This window comes from Rhinoderma darwinii, chromosome 3 (genome assembly GCF_050947455.1).
Source record: "Rhinoderma darwinii isolate aRhiDar2 chromosome 3, aRhiDar2.hap1, whole genome shotgun sequence".
Classification (NCBI taxonomy): domain Eukaryota; kingdom Metazoa; phylum Chordata; class Amphibia; order Anura; family Rhinodermatidae; genus Rhinoderma; species Rhinoderma darwinii.
The window spans coordinates 417,847,805-417,874,453 of record NC_134689.1 but is presented as its reverse complement, the minus strand read 5'-3'; the positions used below and the strand labels follow the sequence as shown (position 1 = coordinate 417,874,453).

The 26,649-nt window shown below is 43.1% G+C and overlaps 2 protein-coding genes across 3 annotated transcripts; both read left to right on the top strand.

Moving 5' to 3' along the window:
- Positions 1–1,884: 1,884 nt before the first annotated feature.
- LOC142750272 (extracellular calcium-sensing receptor-like) lies at positions 1,885–25,531 on the top strand. 2 transcript variants are annotated; one of them, XM_075859244.1, is made up of 8 exons: positions 1,885–2,329; positions 9,181–9,343; positions 10,718–10,965; positions 11,508–12,428; positions 12,889–13,116; positions 13,214–13,337; positions 13,478–14,458; positions 25,457–25,531. In XM_075859244.1, the coding sequence occupies exons 2-7, from the start codon at positions 9,250–9,252 to the stop codon at positions 14,434–14,436; spliced, it is 2,574 nt and encodes an 857-aa protein (XP_075715359.1). In that variant the 5' UTR covers positions 1,885–2,329; positions 9,181–9,249; the 3' UTR covers positions 14,437–14,458; positions 25,457–25,531. The 2 variants fall into 2 exon arrangements, with proteins under 2 accessions (XP_075715359.1, XP_075715358.1); XM_075859243.1 differs by lacking the exon at positions 25,457–25,531 and having other exon boundaries at positions 13,478–16,063.
- On the top strand, positions 25,463–26,346 carry LOC142750273 (1-phosphatidylinositol phosphodiesterase-like). The gene has a single exon (XM_075859245.1). It carries the CDS (start codon positions 25,532–25,534, stop codon positions 26,315–26,317), a length of 786 nt encoding a protein of 261 aa, XP_075715360.1. The 5' UTR covers positions 25,463–25,531; the 3' UTR covers positions 26,318–26,346.
- The last annotated feature ends 303 nt before the right edge of the window (positions 26,347–26,649 follow it).

The window sequence follows — 26,649 nt, the reverse complement described above, 5'->3', positions numbered from 1 at the left end:
AATTTAGAGATCTGGTCTGGGGTCTGAACTTTCTTAGTAGTCTTGACTGGGGTCTTTACTAATTTAGGGGTTTGGTCTGGGCTCAGAATCAATTTAGACAGAGACTGTAACCACCAAGCTGAGTGCCAACCTTGTAACCACAAAGATGTGATGTGGGAGGTAGGTAGAATGAGGAGGATATAGAGATGATATCGAAAAATGAGGAGGAAAGCAGGATGAGGACAGGATAGAGGTGATGTAGAAGGAAAGAAGAAAGGATGGAAGGTAGGTGATGAAGAGGGATGCAGGATGAGGAGGGGATAGAGATGTGATGGAGAGGGGAGGGAGGCAGGATGAGGAGGGGATAGAGATGTGATGGAGGGAGGCAGGATGAGGAGGGGATAGAGATGTGATGGAGGGAGGCAGGATGTGGAGGGGATAGAGATGTGATGGAGGGAGGCAGGATGAGGAGGGGATAGAGATGTGATGGAGGGAGGCAGGATGAGGTAGGGATAGAGATGTCACGGGGAGGGAAGGGAGGTAGGATGAGGAAGGGGATAGAGATGTGATGGAGAGGGTGGTAGGCAGGATGAGGAGGGGATATAGATGCGATGGAGAGGGTGGTAGGCAGGATGAGGAGTGGATAGAGAGGGGATAGAGATATGATGGAGAGGGGAGGGAGGCAGGATGAGGAGGGGACAGAGATATGATGGAGAAGGAAGGGAGGCAGGATGAGGAGGGGATAGAGATATGATGGAGAGGGGAGGCAGGATGAGGAGGGGACATAGATATGATGGAGAAGGAAGGGAGGCAGGATGAGGAGGGGATAGAGATATTATGGAGAGGGGTGGCAGGATGAGTTGATAGAGAGGGGATAGAGATATGATGGAGAGGGGAGGGAGGCAGGAGGAGGAGGGGATAGAGATGTGATGGAGAGGGTGGTAGGCAGGATGAGGAGTGGATAGAGAGGGGATAGAGATATGATGGATAGGGGAGGGAGGCAGGATGAGGAGGGGACAGAGATATGATGGAGAAGGAAGGGAGGCAGGATGAGGAGGGGATAGAGATATGATGGAGAGGGGAGGCAGGATGAGGAGGGGACATAGATATGATGGAGAAGGAAGGGAGGCAGGATGAGGAGGGGATAGAGATATTATGGAGAGGGGAGGCAGGATGAGGAGGGGACAGAGATATGATGGAGAAGGAAGGGAGGCAGGATGAGGAGGGGATGGAGATATGATGGAGAAGGAAGGGAGGCAGGATGAGGAGAGGATAGAGATATGATGGAGAGGGGAGGGAGGCAGGATGAGGAGGGGATAGAGATATGATGGAGAGGGAAGGGAGGCAGGATGAGGAAGGGGATAGAGATGTGATGGAGGGGGTGGTAGGCAGGATGAGGAGTGGATAGAGAGAGGATAGAGATATGATGGAGAGGGGAGGGAGGCAGGACGAGGAGGGGACAGAGATATGATGGAGAAGGAAGGGAGGCAGGATGAGGAGGGGATAGAGATGTGATGGAGAGGGGAGGCAGGATGAGGAGGGGACATAGATATGATGGAGAAGGAAGGGAGGCAGGATGAGGAGGGGATAGAGATATTATGGAGAGGGGAGGCAGGATGAGGAGGGGACAGAGATATGATGGAGAAGGAAGGGAGGCAGGATGAGGAGGGGATGGAGATATGATGGAGAAGGAAGGGAGGCAGGATGAGGAGAGGATAGAGATATGATGGAGAGGGGAGGGAGGCAGAATGAGGAGGAGATATGATGGAGAGGGGAGGGAGGCAGAATGAAGAGTAGATATGATGGAGAGGGGAGGGAGGCAGGATGAGGAGGGGGATAGAGATGTGATTGAGGGAGGCAGGTTGAAGAACGGATAGAGATGTCACGAGGAGGGAAGGGAGGTAGGATGAGGAGGGGATAGAGATGTGATGTAAAGGAGAAGGTGGCAGGATGAGGAGGGGAGAGAGATGTGATGGAGAGGGGAGCGAGGCAGGGTGAGGAGGAGATAGAGGTGTGATTGAAAGGAGAAGGAGGCAGGATGAGGATGTGATAGGGATTTGATGGAAGAAAGTTGACAGGATGAGGAGAGGATAGAGGGGTCATGCAGAGGGAGGGAGGATGAGGAGGGGTAGATCAGGAGGGAGATGAGTACCAGGAATCCAGTAACATAGCCAAGGTCAGAGTCAGGATCAAGAAGTCACAAAAGGATGTACCTTAATCAGTAGGCAGAGTGGTGTGGTCCAAGTCCCCTCTTAATAGGCTGCCATGACAGACGTCATTAGGAAGCACCGGTTGGAATAGCGCCGGAAATGGCAGCTGTTGGCAGGAAGAATCGCTGGAGAGTGAAAAGGTGAGTCAATGGGAGAAGGAAAACATATATAAGGGGGGAGAATTGGTGGCATTTGGGGAGTATGCGACAAGACCGCGTGTAGTCCTGTGGGACCCTGTGTCTGCTAAAAGCTTGTAGTTTGGCCCTGTGTCCTGGGATACTTAATATACTGTGAGTGCAGTTGGGCCCTGACTTTGGCCACCATAAGACTGGTGGGGAGCTGTGAAGTGTAGTGACGGAAAGCAGAGAGGTGCACAGTGGATCTGAGGAGCCGCTGTTAAACTTTTAGCAGAGACCTGAAGTCTTAATGCGTACAGTACCTAACCTTTTAGAGGTCTTTTCAGAATAAGCTGTCATATGTGTGTACATAATATATAAAACTGTTTCTGGCTATTATATGACTTGTATCCTGCATTTTTTAGCAGTTTTCCCCCCTGCGGGCTCTCTCTCTAATTCCCAGTTTTCCCACGAGCTAGTGGGTGGACTGCTATCATGTCAGCCATACACAGCACACATAAAGAAGAGAACATACTGCTCTACTATCTCTTTGTAGCACATCTTCAAAAATAGCAGCAACATGGAGGGAAGCATGCAGCAGTACTGAGCATTGTAGTTGTAAATGTAGCTCTGGTGGGAGATAGAACACTTACTAGAAGCTGCAGCAGCATCTCTGTAACTTTCTCCTTCTCTGTCTCTGCTCCTGCTACCTCCTCTGTTTGGGAGCCATTGTAGGGTCTGTCTTGGATGTTATGAGTCCGTCCCAGGAAGGACATTTGTAAACAGTGCTTATTGGGGGCTACTCTGATGCCTAGTAGGTGTCCTGTAAAGAAAGTGGAATGAGGCCTGTAAAGGAAAGTGTCATGTGTAGTAACTGGACTGAGACCTGGGCTAGAAAGTGGAGGATAGTGGGACAATCAAGCCACAGAAGTCCTTAGAAAGATTACAAGTGGTAGTACGTACTATAATACCTCCAGAGAAGTTCAACTGTTTAACATTGTATCCTACAAACAAGTTACTACATTGTTACTACTGTTACTATTCCTGCTGTATCAACACTGCAAGTAAAGTGAAGAGATCCTTAAAGAGATGGAACCCCTTTTTTAATAAGTATTTTTGCTGCACTACGTATATCACCTAGTGGTCCGGGACCATTCTCTGTAACGGTGAGGCTATTACATGAAAAGGTAGTGGAGTAGCAACAACAAGGACCCACAGAGATGTAGGGCACATTCCACCTAAGTTACTGGTGCAAACCCAGAAGGTTACACGAAGGTGGAGCAGGCTGTTGTAGAAAGGAGCTTCCCTGTGACCCATAACAGCACTGTAGAACAGGAGGAAGCAGACAGTCACTTAGGGTGTAACCCAACCTTGGTGGATCAGCAGGTCCCGTCCACTACACTGTCCCCTACCCCTGAAAGGATCAGCTAGTGACATCATCTGTTCACTATTTTTATACCACGTCAAGAGAACTTATACCACAAGGTAAATACTGCAATCTTGTTGAATAAATAATGGTTACTGTTCAACCGCAATTGTTTCCTCTACGGCGATCATCTCATCTACAGCTCTTCTTATACAAACAAAGGGGATCCCCATCACAGAAGTAGTGTCCTCCCCTATTTCCGGTTCCAGCTTACTGACAAAGTTTACAAATAAGGAACCCCCTTTATCAAATCAGCACTCCCTAATATGGGAATTTAAAGGTGATCACATGACTAGCCAGTGAGGAAGCTGATCACATGACTAGCTAGTGAGGAAGCTGATCACATGACTAGCCAGTGAGGAAGCTGATCACATGACTAGCTTGTGAGGAACATGATCACGTGACTAGCTAATTAGGTACCTGACTACATAACTAGCTAATGAGGAACCTGATCACATGGCTAACAAGTGAGGAACCTGATCACATGACTAGCTAGATAGGACAGTAACTCACATTTACCACATATACCTTTGATGTACTTCCAATGATTTGAAAAAATGATCACTCTTAGTAGAAGGCGCTCCTGCGCTCATGTGGAAGATTGAGCCGAATCCCCAGTCGAGGCAGAATATCTCAGTGAGTAGGAAATATGAACTTATATGAACCATAAATATGTTATTTCAAAGCCAAAGACCCAAGAACGTACTTATCATCCATCAATGTAATTTTTGGGTACAATATTCTGTGCTGATTCAATTCACACTTGGCCAAAAGTATGTGGACCCCTGACCATCACACCTATATGAGCTTATTGGACATCCCAATCCAAAACTATGGGAGTTAATAAAGAGTTTGACCCTATTTTGAGGCTATAACAGCCTTCACTCTTCAAAGAAAGCTTTTTACAAGATTTTGGAGTGTATCTGTGGGAATTTGTGTTCATTTGTAAGGTCAGACGCTGATGTTGGGGGAGGTCTGGCTCACAATCAGCGTTGCAATTCATCTTAAAGGTTTTGGATGGGGTTGAGATCAGGGCTCTATGCCGCCACTTGAGTTCCTCCACACCAAACTTAGCACACTATGTCTTTATGGAGCTATCTGTGCGCACAGTCATGCTGGACATATAGTGTATCTTTATAATGATCGGAGCTTCATGTTTCTCATACAGAGCTCCAAATTCCCTTGCATTGACTTAGTTATATGATAACATTTGGGTTGCCTGAAGCCACCACTAGGGGGAGCTTTCTGAATACCATAATAAGACTTATCTTATAACTTTATGACTATGCAGGGCATGTGGAGCTCTGTATCAGAAAAATTTAGCTGTTACCCATATAAAAATGGATTAAGAAATTAATCAGCATGGAATGTTGGACTGTTAAGATTAAAAATAACAAAATGGTATTGAAGGATGGACATTCCCTTTAAGTAACGGTATTATAAGCAATTGCTCACTATATGTGCCATCTACACACAGGGTTAGAGTAAAGCTCTGTTCACATCTCATTTTTCAAGCACCTCAAAAGCAAACATCGGGAGTATTCCCTGATGTATACTCGAATGTGCCTATAGCCCCCCATGCACCCAGCGTGTGCTACAAGAGTGTTTATTTTTATAATAGAAGTCAATGTCCGATGTATGTCATACAGTGGCATATGTGGAGACATAAGTCAGGGAACACTCCTGGCGTATGCCTCCGACCTGTCTGGAAAAACTAGATGTGAACAGAGTCTAAGGCATATGAGACAGAAAGGGGTGTAGTGAATTCCATAGTGTGAATATAGTCACAGACACCCTGCTCTTTCCATTAGTAGAATACAGTCACATAATAATCTATTTGCTGCACAGTTAAATACAGTCTACCGTTCCCTATTATCAGCCATTTTAGGCAATATTGTTCTTCATTGGGTTGAAAAGTATAGAAAAATCTGTACCGTTATGACATCTTTTTGTCTCCAGTGCTGAGAAATATTGATACCATACAGTGAAGGAAATAAGTATTTGATCCCTTGCTGATTTTGTAAGTTTGCCCACTGTCAAAGACATGAACAGTCTAGAATTTTTAGGCTAGGTTAATTTTACCAGTGAGAGATAGATTATATATATTTAAAAAAAAACACAGAAAATCACATAGTCAAAATTATATATATTTATTTGCATTGTGCACAGAGAAATAAGTATGTGACCCCCTACCAACCATTAAGAGTTCAGCCTCCTCCAGACCAGTTACACGCTCCAAATCAACTTGGTGCCTGCATTATAGACAGCTCTTACATGGTCACCTGTATAAAAGACTCCTGTCCACAGATCAATTAATCAGTCTGACTCTAACCTCTACAACATGGGCAAGACCAAAGAGCTTTCTAAGGATGTCAGGGACAAGATCATAGACCTGCACAAGGCTGGAATGGGCTACAAAACCATAAGTAAGACGCTGGGTGAGAAGGAGACAACTGTTGGTGCAATAGTAAGAAAATGGAAGACATACAAAATGACTGTCAATCGACATCGATCTGGGGCTCCATGCAAAATCTCACTTCGTGGGGTATCCTTGATCCTGAGGAAGGTGAGAGCTCAGCCGAAAACTACACGGGGGGAACTTGTTAATGATCTCAAGGCAGCTGAGACCACAGTCACCAAGAAAACCATTGGTAACACATTACGCCGTAATGGATTAAAATCCTGCAGTGCCCGCAAGGTCCCCCTGCTCAAGAAGGCACATGTACAGGCCCGTCTGAAGTTTGCAAATGAACATCTGGATGATTCTGAGAGTGATTGGGAGAAGGTGCTGTGGTCAGATGAGACTAAAATTGAGCTCTTTGGCATTAACTCAACTCGCCGTGTTTGGAGGAAGAGAAATGCTGCCTATGACCCAAAGAACACCGTCCCCACTATCAAGCATGGAGGTGGAAACATTATGTTTTGGGGGTGTTTCTCTGCTAAGGGCACAGGACTACTTCACCGCATCAATGGGAGAATGGATGGAGCCATGTACCATCAAATCCTGAGTGACAACCTCCTTCCCTCCACCAGGACATTAAAAATGGCTCGTGGCTGGGTCTTCCAGCACGACAATGACCCGAAACATACAGCCAAGGCAACAAAAACTTATGGAGGAAGCTGAAGATCCGAGTTGCCAAGCGATAGCCTCGAAACCTTAATGATTTACAGATGATCTGCAAAGAGGAGTCGGCCAAAATTCCATCTAACATGTGTGCAAACCTCATTATCAACTACAAAAAATGTCTGACTGCTGTGCTTGCCAACAAGGGTTTTTCCACCAAGTATTAAGTCTTGTTTGCCAAAGGGATCAAATACTTATTTCTCTGTGCACAATGCAAATACATATATAAAATTATGACTATGTGATTTTCTTTTTTTTTTTTTTTATATAATCTATCTCTCACTGGTAAAATTAACCTAGCCTAAAAATTCTAGACTGTTCATGTCTTTGACAGTGGGTAAACGTACAAAATCAGCAAGGGATCAAATACTTATTTCCTTCACTGTATGTGTGACTGATATTGATCGCTCCTGATCTACAGTCCTGGCCAAAAGTTTTGATCTTTTAGTCGGATGTTTCTGTGGTATACTGAAGTGCAATTAGAGGAATTTCCGAAGCTTTTAAATTTTTTTTGACAAATACATCAAGTTTATGAAAAGACTCAATATTTACAGTGTTGATTCTCCTTTTTCAAGACTTCTGCAATTCGCCCTGGCATGTTGAATATCAGCTTCTGGGCCAGATCCTGACTGATGGCAACACATTCTTTGCTAATCAGTGCTTGGAGTTGATCACAATTTCTGTGTTTTTATTTGTCCACCCCCTTTTTGAGGATTGACCACAGGTTCTCAATGGGATTGAGATCTGGGGAGTTTCCTGGCCATGAACCCAAATTTTCAACTTTTGCCTTGTGACATGGTCTACCATGCTGGAAAAAGCCTTGTTCATCACCAAATTGCTCCTGGATGGTTGGGAGAAGTTGCTCTTGTAGGATGTTTAGATCCCATTCTTTATTCATGGAAGTGTTCTTAGACAAAATTGTGAGTGAGCCCACTCCCTTGGATGAAAAACAACCCCACACATGAATGGTCTTGGGATGCTTTACTGTTTGCATGACACAGGACTCACGGTAGCGCTCACCTATTCTTCTCCGGACAATGATTCTTTCAGATGTCCCAAACAGTATAAAGTGGGCTTCATCAGAGAAAATAACTTTACCCCAGTTGTCTGCAGTTCAATCTCCATACTTCCTGCAGAATGTCAGTTTGCCTTGATGTTTTTCTTGGAGAGAAGTGGCTTCTTTGCTGCCCTTCTTGACACCAGGACAGCCTCCAAAATCCTTCACCTCGCTGTGCGTGCAGATGCACTGACACCTGCCTGCTGCCATTCCTGAGCAAACTGGTGTTGAACCAATCCCATAGCTGAATCCCCTTTAGGAGTTGGTCCTTGATGGACTTTCTTGGGCACCCTGAAGGCCTCTTCACAGCAATTGAACCTCTCGCCTTGAGTTTCTTGTTGATGCGATAAATGGTTGATTTAGGGGCAATCCTACAAGCAGCAATGTCATTACCGGTAAAGCCTTTTTGCTGCAAAGCAGTAATGACTGCACGTGTTTCCTTGGAGGTAACCATGGTTAACAGAAGAAGACTATGATTTCAAGCACATTACCCCTTTAAAAGCAACCAGTCCGCTCTTATAATTCAATCAGCATGACAGAGTGATATCAGCTGTCTTGTCCTTGATAACACTTTCTCCTGAGCTAACGAGAAGATCACTACAATGACGTAGCAGGTCATTTTGTGGCAGGGCTGAAATGCAGTGGAAATTGGGTTTTTGTTATTAAATTCATTTTCATGGCAAGGAATAACTTTGCAATTCTTTGAAATTCATCTGAACACTCTTCATAACAATATAGAGTTAATGCAAATTGCGACTATAAAAACGTAAATCAGCAAACTTTGTGAAAACCCAAATTTGTGGCAGTCTCAAAACTTTTGGCCAGGGACTGTATACCAATATAGGACTACTTATCCTTTAAGAGAGCTGAGAATACTGAGATAATCGTATCTCTATGTGTTTATCTCTGCCTCTACTTATCTCCCAATTAACATAGATCCCTGGTGCCCCTAAGACTCCTCTGGGGTTGATAATCTCAGATCACGCAGATATATATATATATATATATACATATATATAGGTCTGTCAGCCACATGATTGCTATGATTGCTGCTCATGAGCCTGGCTTTCAAGATCATATGGTTGGACCCAGCATTGTCTGAGTGTGGACATCAACTCAAGATCCTTAATTCGGAGATAGCGTTGTGTTTCAGATTCTCCATCGATTCTCGTTGCCTCTACTCTCGCAGACACAGTGGACTGAGCCATCTCGTTATATATATAAGACAATGAAGATTCCTGCTGTAATTCTGTGTCTGGTTCTTTCAGAACCTCTGCCCTTGAAGTCAGAGTGTGTCCTACAACAACAAGCGGTGGCCGGATACATCCAAGAGGGAGATGTTCTACTGGGTGGAATATTCCCCCTGCATCTCAGTCCAGGGACACAACCGGAGAATTTCACCAAGCCGCCGAGATCTTATTCCTGCCAGCGGTGAGAATCCTAGTCCCTGCGCTAGATGAATGAGTAGACAGGACTTTCTCTTGTCACCCCATGTCAATATGTCATTGTCTTGTTACATTGTCAGTGTGTCAGTCATTATCCTGTACCCCAAATATCAGTGTATAATTGTCCTATAACCAAGTGTCAGTGTATCATTGTCCTATACCCAAGTGTCAGTGTATCATTATCCTATACCCAAGTGTCAGTGTATCATTGTCCTATACCCAAGTGTCAGTGTATCATTATCCTATACCCAAGTGTCAGTGTATCATTGTCCTATACCCAAGTGTCAGTGTATCATTGTCCTATACCCAAGTGTCAGTGTATCATTGTCCTATACCCAAGTGTCAGGTTATCATTATCCTGTACCCCAAGTGTCAGTGTATCTTATCTGGCACCCCATGTGTCAGTGTATCATTATCCTGTACCTCAAGTATCAGTGTGTCATTGTCTTGTACCCCAAGTGTCAGTGTGTCATCATCCTGTATGACAAAGTGTCAGTGTATCATTATCCTGTACCCCAAGTGTCAGTGTATCATAATCCTGTACCCCATGTGTCAGTGTATCATTATCCTGTACCCAAAGTGTCAGTGTATCATTATAAAGAAACCCAAGTGTCAGTGTATCATCCTGTACCCAAGTGCCAGTGTGTCATTATCCTGTACCCCAAGTGTCAGTGTATCATTATCCTGTACCCCAAGTGTCAGTGTCATTATCCTGTACCCCAAGTGTCAGTGTGTCATTATCCTGTACCCCAAGTGTCAGTGTCATTATCCTGTACCCCAAGTATCAGTGTATCATTGTCCAGAACCCCAAGTGTCAGTGTATCATCCTGTACCCCAAGTGTCAGTGTGTCATTATCCTGTACCCCAAGTGTCAGTGTCATTATCCTGTACCCCAAGTATCAGTGTATCATTGTCCAGAACCCCAAGTGTCAGTGTGTCATCCTGTACCCCAAGTGTCAGTGTGTCATTATCCTGTACCCCAAGTGTCAGTGTGTCACTATTCTGTACCCCAAGTGTCAGTGTGTCACTATCCTGTACCCCAAGTGTCAGTGTGTCACTATCCTGTACCCCAAGTGTCAGTGTGTCACTATCCTGTACCCCAAGTGTCAGTGTGTCACTATCCTGTACCCCAAGTATCAGTGTATCATTGTCCTGTCACCACAAGTGATGAAATTGAAACCTCTGCTTTCAGCTGATTGGAAGCTTTTGACAGATTTTAATGTCATTGACCTTGTTGTACAGTATAGTTATGGCATGCAGGTCTGTAATATATGTCTATATATTGAGGTGTCCTTATACTTATTCCACACCAGGTTCAGCTTTCGTTCCTTCCGTTGGATTCTCGCCTTTCTCTTTGCAGTGGAGGAAGTGAACCGAATTCCTGGGGTGTTGCCAAATTTGACACTGGGGGCAGCAGTAATGGACTCATGCAGTGAGTCAAAAGGAGCGCTCGGGGGAGCATCATGGCTCCTTTCTGGAGGTCCTGGAAGACCACTGAATTATCAATGTCTAGGTCCACCATCACGATTGGCCGCGATACTCGGAGATGCAGGTGGAGAAGCATCTGAGAGTGTAGCAAATATTTTGGGACTCTACAACTACCCACAGGTGAGGAGATAAAGATTAGGAAGTAACTATGGAGTTAGGGGTCACACCACATACTATGTACTACCGTGTTGAGACCTCTGCATATTAATATAATAACATGAGTGGAAAGGTCACTGACCACCAAAAGACCAGCCTCACAACCCTGGTAAATCCAGAAGTAACTTCACCAGAGAAACAGTAGATAGGTTTCTTCTCATCAAAGAGTCAACATTGATATCTCCGGGTACTATATCTTCTCAATAATCTGATTTTCTACCAGTAGAAAGCTAAGGGCATGATTAGTTAATAAAGATAGACCAGTAGTCCAACATTTAGAAGTTCCTAAGCCCTGATGGTTCAAGATAGTCAAATAAACAAGAAAAAGTCTTGTGGATAGTATGCAAATGAAGCTTCAGTTTACAGTGAGTCTCAATGTCTGCCACCAATAACCTGTACACTACTGTGTCTGATAGCATTCCATATTGTACATGTTAATTAAATGGTTATGTTCAAGATCTTTATAGCCAAATGTTCTAATATTTTTTTCCCTTCTTTCCTCGCAGATCAGTTATTTCACACCTCCTGCCAAGCTCAGTAATAGGTTCTTCTTCCCTTCAACTCTCAGTGTTGCCCCTACACGGTCTTCACAGGCAAAAGGTATTGCTAGACTTCTTCAAGAGTTTGCCTGGTCTTGGGTGGGCATCCTGTCCCAAGAAAGTAGTTCCTCTCCATTGGTTCAAACTTTTCTCGAAGAAATGGTGGCATCAAGAGCCTGCCTAGCTTTCTGGGAGAATCTTCCTTCTGAAACCTCCCAAAAAGATGTGAGCCGAGTAACAGCAGTTATCAGACAGTCAACAGCCAATGTGGTAGTGGTCTTCTCACTCGAAGCCTATCTAAACCCTGTTTTGTTGGAGCTTGCCAATAATGGGGATACTAGAGATAGAATCTGGCTAACCACTGATGCATGGTCTACATCCCCAAGACTAGTAAGTTCCCAGCTTTCAATATTCCTAAGAGGGACTCTTGGACTTGTTCTTCGTAATGGGGCTGCTCCTGGCTTCAGGGAGTTTGTTTTCGGCTTACATCCAAGTCAATATAATATTCATCCATTTTTTAAGGCATTCTGGGAGGAAGCATTCAGTTGTCAATGGGTGATAGAAATAAAAAATGCATCACAATCTCAACCTACAGCTGTCAATTCATCCTTCTCTGTCCCTTCTTCAGTCAGTAGCATATCTACTTCCACTTTCCTATCAGCTCCTTCACCATCTCAATCTTCAACAAAGTCTTTATGTACAGGACTGGAAGACCCTGCTTCTCTACATATATTTTCAGACATAGGGGATCTTCGAGTTACATACAATGTCTATAAGGCTGTGATTATGGTAGCCAAAACCCTTAAAGATATGGCGGCATGTAGAATAATCGAAAGAACCTTGGATGGAAGCCATTGCATAGAAATGCACAATTTTAAACCTTGGCAGGTAGGTGTAGGAACAACATACAAATTAGTGAAAAATATAGATAAAGTTAACTCTATACTTACCCATTAACGGGGTTGTCCACTTTGGACAATCCCTGCTTGTTAGAAGGATCCCTTGACAATAATCATATCATAAAGTGTTCTCCTGCTGGAACCTCAGCAATCAGCTGTAATCTGTAAGGAAATCTGATAGTAAGTCTTCAATTTCCCTGTAGCACCACTACAGGGGAAATGAAGCATTACATAGGGACCATTCATACCAATGGGTTATTTGTTTTATGCTGGAGAGGACAGGTCCTCCAGAGTGAGAGACACTCTTTGTAAACCACCCTCTACTCTGAACAAGAGATGAGGATCCAAAATAGAGGACCCCCTTTATTAACTCAGAATTCCCAAATAGGGTATATAAAAATGTTTTTTCTAAACTCGACAACCCCTTGAACCTTGTCTTGTTCGAACAGTTTTTCTACTATCTTCGGAGAGTGAGGCTCAAAGGAAATATTGAGGATGACTTATATTTTGACTCCCTTGGAAATGCACCTGCTAATTATGACATAATAAACTGGCAAGAGAAACTACCAGGAGGTGCAAACTGGATGAGAGTAGGAAGCTACGAAAGTGGTGCTCTGTTAGGACAAGACCTGTTTATCAACCTTAGTGCAATTCAATGGGGAGGACAGTTAGACCAGGTAAGAGATGCCCTGCTTGTTCTATATAGCTCTGACAATAAAGGAAATCCTTTTTCAAAAAATTGACAATGACCAAAATTTACATTTGTACCTTTAGATACCCATTTCTGTATGTTCCAAGAAATGTCCTCCAGGATTTTGGAAGGCCCCACATATTGGCCAACCCCACTGCTGCTTTGATTGCTTTCGATGCGCAGTTGGAGAAATTTCCAACAAAACCAGTAAGTACAAACCATAAATGATGTTTAATTATTCATGGTAGAGTACCTGAAAAAGACACTTTATAGCTAAATCTTTACGTTTGCCTTGGTATATTTACATATCTACCTACAGAATTATAATCTGAACATTTTTTTTCCAGATGCTATAGATTGTTTCCTATGCCCAGATGAAGAGTGGCCAAATTCTGCGCATGATCAATGTCTTCCCCGTGAGGTGGAATTGCTGTCCTTGTCTGAACCTCTAGGAATGTCTCTTGGAAGCACATCCATCTTTGGCTCCTTTTTGCCAGCCCTTGTACTTTTTCTTTTCATCAAGAACAGAGAGACTCCTTTGGTCCGTGCTAATAATTGCACTCTTAGTTTCATCCTGCTTGTTGCCCTCACTTTCTCTTTTCTTTGCCCACTCCTTCTTCTTGCTCCACCAGGAAACCAAACCTGCCTTATTCGACTTGCTACCTTTGGTGTCCTTTTTACCTTATGTATATCCTGCCTTTTAGCCAAAACTATTATTGTTGTCTTAGCCTTCCGGGCCAACCAGCCAGGTGGTTGCCTTAAAGTACCTAAGGGATCACGGTGGCCTATCTTCTTTGCCATCTTATGTACTTCTGTTCAGTTTGCCCTTTGTTGCTGCTGGTTCTCAGTGGACCCACCATTTTCAGAACATGATGTCAAGACTCAGTTTGGAAAAATTGTTATCCGATGCAACTATGGTCTTGCTTTCTGGTTTATGCTAGGTTACCTTGGTCTTCTGTCTACCATCTGTTTAGCGGTTGCATTCTTGGCCAGAAAACTACCCGGCACTTTTAATGAGACTACTCATATAACGTTCAGCATGTTGGTGTTCCTCATTGTTTGGATAAGTTTTGTCCCAGCTTACCTTAGCACAGTGGGAAAATTGGCAGTAGCAACAGAAATTTTTGCAATTTTGTCCTCCAGTGCTGGCCTTTTTTTCTGCATCTTCACACCCAAAGTCTACATCATCCTCGTGAAGCCTCAACTCAACACCCGAGCAATGGTTTCTTGTAAGCAAAAAATACAAACCACTATCAACCAAAGCATTCAGCCGACATATAAACGAAGATGTCCTGGAGGACACTAATGATGACACTTCCAGAAAGAGAGTATGATGATTAACACATTTATAAAATTTGTTGTATCATTTTAAGAGTTCACTATCTACTGAAGTTGACCACATGATGAGGTAGACTACTATGCTAGTTCATCAGATTCAACCTATTTATTGAATTATTTTTTTTATATGTTGAGAAAAAAAATCAGTGAGCCATCTACAAGTTAGGCTGAGAGAATTTAACAGTTACTCGGGGCTGTCAAATCACTTAAAGTGGTTTTCCCACTTTGGACAATCCCTACTTCTTAAAATAAGCTAATCACAAAGTATCCCCCTCCTGGGACCCAAGCAATCAACTGTTATCGGTCAGGGAAACCTGACAGTAAGTGTTCAATTTCCCTGCAGCGCCACCTCCATGGGATGTCAGAGTAATAAAGAACTGGTCCTCCAGAGCGAAACACTCTTTATAACTGCTCACCAGTCTGGAAGAGAGATGAGGATTCTGAAAAGGGGATCCCTTCTATTAACGGACAATTGCCTAATAGGGTATATAAAGATGTTGTTTTTTTCAATTAGACAAGCCCTTTAATGTAACTCACCATTTGAATCAAATGACCCCCTATCACAAACATAAAGTATAATAATTATTTTCTAACCACCTCTACATAGTCAAAAGTCTGGTCCTCGAAGTGAACACTTAATCATCCGTGCAGGTTACCATATAATACTGTAATGGAAGTGCGGCTCAGGTAAATTGCCTATTTTTCTATCCAGTCACCTGTACTACCCATCATGCTCAAAAGGGTGACACCAAATGTCACTAAAGTAAACACTAAAGTCTCGCTATGCTACCAAAGCTTTTCCTATAAAAAGTGGACTCACCAGACCAGGACATAGGAGAGGTGTGCAGTCCTAAAATTATTCAAAGAACATTGGTTAGCAAACATGTATAACAATTAAGTCTACAAGATGCCATGGGTGGTGGGGTGAGGGGCTTATGTCTGGCACTGTTACCTTGTAGTACTGCTGTTCAAATTTGACAAGGGGCAACATCTGCATGGAGTCCATATGTTCTCTTTGGGTTTCCTCCAGGTTTTCCAGCTTCCTTTCCCCCACATACACTGATTAAATGGCCTTGTGTGGTAGACTAGATAGACAAAATTAGTTTGTGATTCAGCATGACAACTTAGGTTTCTACTGTACTACACATCCCATGAGGACCATTTTCTGTGAAATACTTCTTATCTATTCAGTTATGGAAGTCACATTGTTGAAACTTCCCGGTCTCTTTCATCTATTTTCAAATATTCAATTACTAAAAGGGGGGGGGGGGGCTAAATTACGACCCTCTTCTAGAGTGGCTACAAAGAGCGTCTTCCTCTCTGGAACATCCGGCATGTCTGTGGATTGATTTCAAAAGGAACAGTGTAATGCTTTATTTCACCTGGGGTGGAGCTGCAGAGGAATTGAACACTTATTGTCATATTTCTCCACAGATTATAGGTAATCGCTGGGGGACACCCTGTGATCAACTTATCGTCAGGGGACCCTTCTATCAAAAAGTGAAGACCCCATTAAATAAAAATACTTTTTCAGTTGAGTCGAAATTGTCTTCCTATGGTTAATTAAAAATAAATACAATGTTTGCTATGTCTCAGTAACATGTAGGAAGTGGCATCGTTGGAGGTCCTTGAGCTTTGACCACTGCCGTTTCCTAAAGGCGCCCAAACACATTAGATGAAAGTCAGCCGAATCCGCTAAATTTATTGTGTATGTAGGTGTCCTGACCCTTCCCAATGGCAGATGTTGGGGAAAAGAAGGATCGGCATGTTGGATTTTAACATGACCGATACTTTGCTACCCCAGTAAATAGGCTGCTGCCAGACTGTCTGTCAGCAGCTTATCCCAATCTCCACATTGAAAACGGATGCACAGTCTGCCAGACTGGGCATGCATGTGTATGGGGGAATCGGGAAGAATAGCTGTCATCCGGACGAGCATTTAGTTGACAGCTTTCATAAGTGCATGGGCAGCTAAAATTGTAGGGTCCATGACATGAAAAATAACTAAACTCATTTGAACTCATGAAAACTCATAAAACAAAAGCACATCTCGCATTACTCCACCTTTAAAATTGATGGAATATCCTGTTTTTAGGGAAATAACTTGCTACATGAAACCTAGAACTAAGTCCTAGGACTCCCCTACATTCAGCAGAGCGGAAAATCATTACAAAAATAATATTCTTCTATGACACTTCAAACCTAACTTCAGTGCAGTAACTGCATGCACAATCAATGTTTATCTTCATCCTCGTAGCCCCACCAAAATACTTTATGAGGTTCTCCACTGTTTATAGTCCCTTTTTATTAGAATGTCCCTCAAAAATGAGCTGATCGCAGGTTGTGACATTGCTGGGACTTAAAGTATCTGCTAACCGAGACATGTGGCATCTTGAGTTGATTTCCAACCACCGTTAGATGTTTATGATCTATTAATAGTGGCATTTACAGGACCCGGTGGCTGTCACTCTCTATGGGATTCCTGCCAGGTGTGCAGCATCTGATTAACTTTCTAAATTTATCCCTGTACTTGGAACATGTATTGGTTTTTCCATTTCTTTTTCTATTTCAATAAGAAACCAAATAAGTTATTTTTTTATCAGAATTTTCTCCTGATTCTCAGCAGAACTGTGTTTGGATTCTAAGAATTATTTGAATTGAAGCTTAAAATCTAGATCAAGACCCTTTTTTACCTACTAGGGGACACATTTTTGGCCCAAAAGGGACTAAAATGGAGGAAAGTAGTAAAAACAATCTACGTCATTGTAAAATCAGTAAGAGGTGACAACAGAAGACGCCATAGGATGGCGCTGCGCCATAGTGTTGCATGACACCCGAGCATCTTCCTTCTTACGTCACATAAAAGTTTCACTCAACTTCACCCTCTGCCTTTGCTCACCTTCCCTTCTTTGGCTGCTCCTTCTATCGACTTTCGCCTTCTTGGCTCCATCTCCTTCATACCCCACCTACACGTAATGTCCAAAAATGGGATTAAACTACATAACACGCAGCCCAGATCGTTGCAGTGGTGAATGTGAACTTCTCGGAACACTGTATTTTTGCCCTTAGTGTTGCAGAGATTCCTTGGAGAGATTTCTTTGGAAGATTATTTTGTTTTAGGCACAAATATCTATTGTGGATCTTTGTAGCTGGAGTACAGGAGACAGATGGGTATACTGGTTAGCAGCAAGCTAAGAAATACCACTCAATGCTAGGCAGCTGCTGCAAAAGCAAAATAAATTTTAGATTTTATAAAAAGTGTCAGAATGGTGTGAGATTTTTAAGAGGGTGTTAAGGTTCTTCCAAGGACTCTACAATCTCAGAAGATTGGATAGGCATTGCCTTTACTGTAACAGGTTCTGAGAATGAAACTTGATTGGTCTCACCTTGGGAAAGAGGGAGGAGATCTCCAAAGTTAAATAGATGCCACACACATATAATTAGATTTTGATAGGGATTATGGGAATACCACTCGCGCATCTCTTATAGGAACTGTAGGATGTCAATAGAGAGTAAACGGTCTTGGTTGTGAGACACAGTTTGGGTCATAGATGAGGTCGAGATCAGGGACCCCGAAGGTGATCAGATCATACTACTCAGATCCCCAAAGAGGAAGAAGCTAAGCGGGGACCCATTGGGAACTTTTTGGCTGACGACATTCCAGAACAGGGTAGACATCTCTTTTGATGATTTGACAGAGAAGCATCATACCATGGCTCATGGTGGAAACGGGTTAAGTGGGTAATATCATTGTACGCTCACATTTATAGCCCCCAGCTTGTGTGTTTGAGCATGGAACAGGTTGTGTTTTCAGTGTTGGTCTTCTAGAAGACACGGTACAAGTGTCTGGAGGCTTCTTCAGATCTTGGACTGCCCTGTGGTTGCAAATTAGCAGAAGGATGTTTCCAGAAATCCCTCCTCATCGATACTGGTCGCTGCGGCTGGATCAGCTGGTTTTTTACTGGTCGCTGCGGCTGGATCTGCTGGTTTTTTACTGGTCGCTGCGGCTGGATCAGCTGGTTTTTTACTGGTCGCTGCGGCTGGCCCAGCTGGTTCCTTACTGGTCGCTGCGGCTGGATCAGCTGGTTCCTTACTGGTGTTGGGCAGATGTTTGGTGACAGAGTGACTGGATATTTTACCTTTAGCATGACCTCTCTTTTCAGTGGCTGGTGTCACTTGTGCAGCATCCACAGATGGGACATTCGTCTCTGGAGCAGGGTCTCTGGTACTTTGGCTCACATCCTCGCTGGGACTTCCAGGTTCTGGGGTCGTATCTACACATATGGAGACATCCTCCTGCTCTTCCTCCATGGCTTCTTTAAAGGTCTCCTCTTTATTATGTTCTGCATGCGGACACTCCCGGAATGTATGTCCAGGTCCTAAGCACAGGTTACAGATGACAGGTCCTGTACAATCATCCTTCACATGCCCAAACTGACCACATAGTGAGCACTTAATACGGGAACAGTTGAATGCCAGGTGTCTGCCCCCACATCTATGGCACAGTCGCGGTTGACCAGGGTAGTAACATACGCCTCTCTCCGAGCCCAGGTAGAAGGAGTGCGGCAGATGTCTGGTCACTCCATTCTCCTGAACCAGCTGGATCTTGACAGAATATCCTCCATTCCAGATCTCCTCCTCATCATAGATCTTTGTTGGCAGTCTCTTCACCTCACAATATCTGCTCAACCAGTGCTGCAAATCTGCCAGAGCCACCACCTCAGACTGGAACAGGACGGTGGCGGTGACTACCTGGGGTTTAGTCAGCTGGATGACATGTAGATGCTCCCACATCGCGTGCTCCTTTGTATCGTTATAAATACTCCAGAACAAGTCTAGACTATATTGCAGCTTGAAACTGATGTCATAATTCCTGCTGGAGGGAACGTGGATCAGAGCGAACACCTCAGAAGCTTTAAACTTCATAAACTCCTTCAACAAAACTTTTCCAATGTGGAGTCTGGAGGGGAGGTTTTCCTCTGGTCCCGAGTACCTGATTCTGACCGCGTTCCTCCTCTGAGGTGCGGGGTTAGTCGGTCTTGTGATGCTGGAGAACAGTCTCCTGTACTGAGGTCTGTCAGCAGGTGGGTCAGGACTGGACCTCTCCTCAGCTGATTGTACTGCAGATCCTCCTGTGTCTGCTCCTGATCGCTGTGTAACCTGCACTCCATTCACTGACACTGCGGGCGGCTGAACCTCCAGAACAGGGTCTGCAATGTCCGCCTCAGCCTGTGCTGCTGGTTCATCAGATAGACTGTCAATCACCGCGCTGAGCGAGGTCTCACTTACAATGTCAGTATATGTGGCACTTTCTTGCTCACTCCCAGGAGTGCCACTCGCATTCACTTCATCAGTACTGCACATAGAGTCTACTGCAGTTAACCCCTCGTCAGCTGGCACACATTTCTCTGCAGCTTTAGCAGCATTTGTGTTGGCTGATTGCACAGACCCCACACATGATGAGAGATGTGATCCTCCAGCCACTGCACACTCATATCTTCCAGGGTTTCCCTGCTCCACAATATTATACACAGTCTTATAGTCAGTGTCTTTTTTTGCAATGATATTTTTTCTCTTCACAGTTTGGGCTCTGGTCTCCCTTTTGTTCTCAATTGCCCAGTTCTTTATTTTGGGTACTGTGCGTGATTCTTTCTGCAATCTCTCCTTCAATATCACCAGCTCACGTGTGCAAACATCCAGACACTCACATTTCATCAGCTTTGCCTTTTGATAAGTATCTTGGTTAATTTCAGTTCTCAACTTGCGAACTTGCATTTCCATCTTAAAGATATTTTTCTTTGTCATTTTTGTGCACAATTCACCAACATTATGAGATTCAGTTGACTCACCAGCCACCATTTCCAGATCATCACCTCCACCATCTCCATGCTGCAGGTCAAACTCCAGACTCTGGGCTTTCCCAGGATCATCAGCCCAGGACCCCTCCCCTCCACCTGGGTCAGAAGCCATGCATAGTCCTAACAGGGAGCTCACAAGCACACGTCTATCCTCTCCTATGGACAAGAATATAACTACTATAATACTGCCCCTATATACAAGAATATAACCACTATAATACTGCTCCTATATACAAGAATATAACTACTATAATACTGCCCCTATATACAAGAATATAACTACTATAATACTGCTCCCTATATACAAGAATATAACTACTATAATACTGCCCCCTATATACAAGAATATAACTACTATAATACTGCTCTTATATACAAGAATATAACTACTATAATACTGCCCCTATATACAAGAGTATAACTACTATAATTATCTTTTTTATTTGAAAACTTGCAACAAATTATTACAATACCTTTGCAATACACTCATAACAGATAAAGAAAATAAACATTTGTCTCTTAATAACATCACAATCATTAAACAAACCATAATATATGAATATTGCTCCAGTATAGATTGTTTCAACTATTTTTCATGATATTATTCTAGACAGTATTACAGGAGAGTTCTTTATTGGTGACCGGGCAGCATCGCACACACCACAGATGGTACACGGTCACCACATTTATGGCATATAGTAAACCTCTATGATATAAACGGAGTTCGGGGTAGAAGTCTCCATACAGCAGCTGAGAGTTTCACTGTCCCACTAGATGTGGTGACTGCAGGGACACAGCAGGGACATTACTCTGTAGATAAGTCTCTTGTATAAAGAGGACATTGGTTTTGTCGTCAGACGGACGCTGGAATATCGCCTGCCGCCTGCTCCTATTCTTCACGCTGTTCACATTAATAGGAGGTGATTTTCAGCCTCATCCTGGTTACATGTCTTTCCTACTTTTTTTCCTTCTTCCACTACTATGTCCTGTAACACCCCATCTTTTGGTGGACATTGGGGGGTCAGCATCTTCATCCTGAGGTTCGTCATCTGGGATGTGTGAGGCGACTTGCTCCATCTCTGCTTCTTCTTCCTGGTCATCTTCCCCCAGCGCACAGTAACGTCCCCCAGTTATCGCCAGCACTGGAGACTCCGGTGATTTCTTTGCAGCAGTGATTTTTTTCCTAGAAGAATCATCTGTTTTACTTCTCCTTTTAACCGTCTGAAATCCCTCCTCATCGATACTGGTCGCTGCGGCTGGATCAGCTGGTTTTTTACTGGTCGCTGCGGCTGGCCCAGCTGTTTTTTTACTGGCCGCTGCGGCTGGATCAGCTGGTTCCTTACTGGTCGCTGCGGCTGGATCAGCTGGTTCCTTACTGGTGTTGGGCAGATGTTTAGATGTTTTGGTGACAGAGTGACTGGATATTTTACTTTTAACATGACCTTTATTTTCAGTGGCTGGTGACACTTGTGCAGCATCCACAGATGGGACATTCGTCTCTGAAGCAGGGTCTCTGGTACTTTGGCTCACATCCTCGCTGGGACTTCCAGGTTCTGGGGTCGTATCTACACATATGGAGAAATCCTCCTGCTCTTCCTCCATGGCTTCTTTAAAGGTCTCCTCTTTATTATGTTCTGCATGCGGACACTCCCGGAATGTATGTCCAGGTCCCAAGCACAGGTTACATATGACAGGTCCTGTACAATCGTCCTTCACATGCCCAAACTGACCACATAGTGAGCACTTAATACGGGAACAGTTGAATGCCAGGTGTCTGCCCCCACATCTATGGCACAGTCGCGGTTGACCAGGGTAGTAACATACGCCTCTCTCCGAGCCCAGGTAGAAGGAGTGCGGCAGATGTCTGGTCACTCCATTCTCCTGAACCAGCTGGATCTTGACAGAATATCCTCCATTCCAGATCTCCTCCTCATCATAGATCTTTGTTGGCAGTCTCTTCACCTCACAATATCTGCTCAACCAGTGCTGCAAATCTGCCAGAGCCACCACCTCAGACTGGAACAGGACGGTGGCGGTGACTACCTGGGGTTTAGTCAGCTGGATGACATGTAGATGCTCCCACATCGCGTGCTCCTTTGTATCGTTATAAATACTCCAGAACAAGTCTAGACTATATTGCAGCTTGAAACTGATGTCATAATTCCTGCTGGAAGGAACGTGGATCAGAGCGAACACCTCAGAAGCTTTAAACTTCATAAACTCCTTCAATAAAACTTTCCCAATGTGGAGTCTGGAGGGGAGGTTTTCCTCTGGTCCGGAGTACCTGATTCTGACAGCGTTCCTCCTCTGAGGTGTGGGGTTAGTCGGTCTTGTGACGCTGGAGAACAGTCTCCTGTACTGAGGTCTGTCAGCAGGTGGGTCAGGACTGGACCTCTCCTCAGCTGATTGTACTGCAGATCCTCCTGTGTCTGCTCCTGATCGCTGTGTAACCTGCACTCCATTCACTGACACTGTGGACGGCTGAACCTCCAGAACAGGGTCTGCAATGTCCGCCTCAGCCTGTGCCGCTGGTTCATCAGATATCAGACTGTCAATCACCGCGCTGAGCGAGGTCTCACTTACAATGTCAGTATATGCGGCACTTTCTTGCTCACTCCCAGGAGTGCCACTCACATTCACTTCATCAGTACTGCACATAGAGTCTACTGCAGTTAACCCCTTGTCAGCTGGCACACATTTCTCTGCAGCTTTAGCAGCATTTGTGTTGGCTGATTGCACAGACCCCACACATGATGAGAGATGTGATCCTCCAGCCACTGCACACTCATATCTTCCAGGGTTTCCCTGTGCCACAATATTATAGTCAGTGTCTTTTTTTGCAATGATATTTTTTCTCTTCACAGTTTGGGCTCTGGTCTCCCTTTTGTTCTCAATTGCCCAGTTCTTTATTTTTGGGACTGTGCATGATTCTTTCTGCAATCTCTCCTTCAATATCACCAGCTCACGTGTGCAAACATCCAGACGCTCACATTTCATCAGCTTTGCCTTTGGATCAGTCTTTTGGTTAATTTCAGTTCTCAATTTGCGAACTTGCATTTCCATTTTAAAGATATTTTTCTTTGTCATTTTTGTGCACAATTCACCAACATCATGAGATTCAGTTGACTCACCAGCCACCATTTCCAGATCATCACCTCCACCATCTCCATGCTGCAGGCCAAACTCCAGACTCTGGGCTTTCCCAGGATCATCAGCCCAGGACCCCTCCCCTCCACCTGGGTCAGAAGCCATGCATAGTCCTAACAGGGAGCTCACAAGCACACGTCTATCCTCTCCTATGGACAAGAATATAACTACTATAATACTGCCCCTATATACAAGAATATAACCACTATAATACTGCTCCTATATACAAGAATATAACTACTATAATACTGCCCCTATATACAAGAATATAACTACTATAATACTGCTCCCTATATACAAGAATATAACTACTATAATACTGCCCCCTATATACAAGAATATAACTACTATAATACTGCTCTTATATACAAGAATATAACTACTATAATACTGCCCCTATATACAAGAGTATAACTACTATAATACTGCCCCTTTATACAAGAATTTAACAACTATAATACTGCCCCTATATACAAGAATATAACTACTATAATACTGCCTCCTATATACAAGAATATAACTACTATAATACTGCCCCCTATATACAAGAATATAACTACTATAATACTGCTCCCTATATACAAGAATATAACTACTATAATACTGCTCCTATATACAAGAATATAACTACTATAATACTGCCCCTATATACAGGAATATAACTACTATAATACTGCTCCTATATACAAGAATATAACTACTATAATACTGCCCCTATATACAAGAATATAACTATTATAATACTGCCCATATATACAATAATTAAACTACTATAATACTGCCCCCTATAGACAAGAATATAACTACTACAATACTGCCTCCTATATACAAGAATATAACTACTATAATACTGCCCATATATATACAAGAATATAACTACTATAATACTGCCCCCTATATACAAGAAAATAACTACTACAATACTGCCCCCTATATACAAGAATATAACTACTATAATACTGCCCCTATATACAAGAATATAACTACTATAATAGTGCTCCTATATACAAGAATATAACTACTATAATACTGCCCCTATATACAAGAATATAACTACTATAATACTGCCCATATATACAATAATAAAACTACTATAATACTGCCCCCTATAGACAAGAATATAACTACTACAATACTGCCTCCTATATACAAGAATATAACTACTATAATACTGCCCATATATATACAAGAATATAACTACTATAATACTGCCCCCTATATACAAGAAAATAACTACTACAATACTGCCCCCTATATACAAGAAAATAACTACTATAATACTGCTCCTATATACAAGAATATAACTACTATAATCCTGCTCCCTATATACAAGAGTATAACTACTATAATACTGCCCCTATATACAAGAATATAACTACTATACTACTGCCCCCTATATACAAGAATATAACTACTATAATACTGCTCCTATATACAAGAAAATAACTACTACAATACTGCCCCCTATATACAAGAAAATAACTACTATAATACTGCCCCCTATATACAAGAATATAACTACTATAATACTGCTCCTATATACAAGAATATAACTACTACAATACTGCCCCCTATCTACAAGAGTATAACTACTATAATATTGCCCCTTTATACAAGAATTTAACAACTATAATACTGCCTCTATATACGAGATTATAACTCTTACTGTAAGAGCACTGAGATTGGATATCTCTGCCAAAGGAAATTGTTTTGGTGAATTCAATAAAGAAAAGCTCAAAAGAGTGTAATGATATTACAAGTTATAAGTTATATACTAGATTACTGAAGATGGGTCGTTAATTTAGGGATTTATTCTGATTCCATGATTAGGATAACGAAGGGTCCATGAGGAAAATTGGCTTTTGCCTTATGTGGGTTTCTGTCTTCCTCTGGATCAACATTGCAGCATAATAGACTGAACTGGATGGACTTGTGTCTTTTTTTCAGCCTAACAAACTATGTTACCTTATAATTTGCCAACAGGTTGCTGGGGTGTTAGGAGACCAGAATCCAGCTTTTGACCGTACAGAAGTACCATCAGTCACCTGGCCAGACTGGATGTCCTATCTACCCGACTACCTGCCACTCTCGGTCTTAGCCATACCAGGAACCCATGACACAATGTCTTTTTTTGGAGGTCCTCTTGCTGAATGTCAAAGCTGGAGTCTAGAAAACCAATACAATTCTGGAGTTAGATTCTTGGACATCCGATGCCGTCATTATCAAGATCGGTTGCCTATTTTCCACGGCGTGTCCTACCAGCGTACTGATTTCTTCCAGGTTCTCAGCGATACTGTGAACTTTCTAACAGAGCACCCAAGTGAGACCATTTTAATGAGAGTGAAGGAAGAGTATGAACCGTATCAGAACACCAAGAGCTTTTACCAGAGCGTGGCCGAGGTTGTTAATCAGATTGGAGAGCACTGGTTCCTACGGTCAGACAGTCTTCCAACTTTAGGAGAAGCCAGGGGAAAAGTAGTAATCCTACAAGACTTCTCAACTAAAGGTGAAGGGCCAGCTTTTGGTCCCCCATATCCTGGACCCATGAGTATTTCAGATGCTTATCAAGTCAGTGATGACTCGGTGAAATGGGCTGAAGTTGAGAGGCACCTAACAGTTGCTCAAAATGGAGAACCCGAAAGAGCTTATCTGACATACTGCTCAGGAACCCACTGGCTTCTCTACACACCAGAATCTTTGGCTCGTAAGATCAACCCAAGAGTACTTGACTATCTTAACCTTAAAATGTCATTTGGAAATAGAAAGAGATCGGTTGGTGTGGTAATTATGGACTTTCCGGGGGCTGACCTGGTGAGACAAATTGTTCTTGATAATTGGGTGTGAAGCAAATTTGTCACGTACATAGGGTTGAATTTAGGTGTACAAAATGAAAACATAATAAAGTACATCATCTCTAACCGGCTAAATGTGTGCTTATTTCTCCTTTGCTTGTAGATATTTTTAAGCCTCATTTACCGTAGGTGACCACAACTGGCCGCGATGGCTCCTCTTCCTACAATTTTTCCCCAGCATTATATATATACAGTATATATATATATATATATATATATATATATATATATGTATATATAGTCCAATTGCAAATTAACACAGCGCTTGTAATGGCAGGAAGGAGGTGAAGGGAAAGTGAGCCCTAATCTACCCACCGCCCTGTC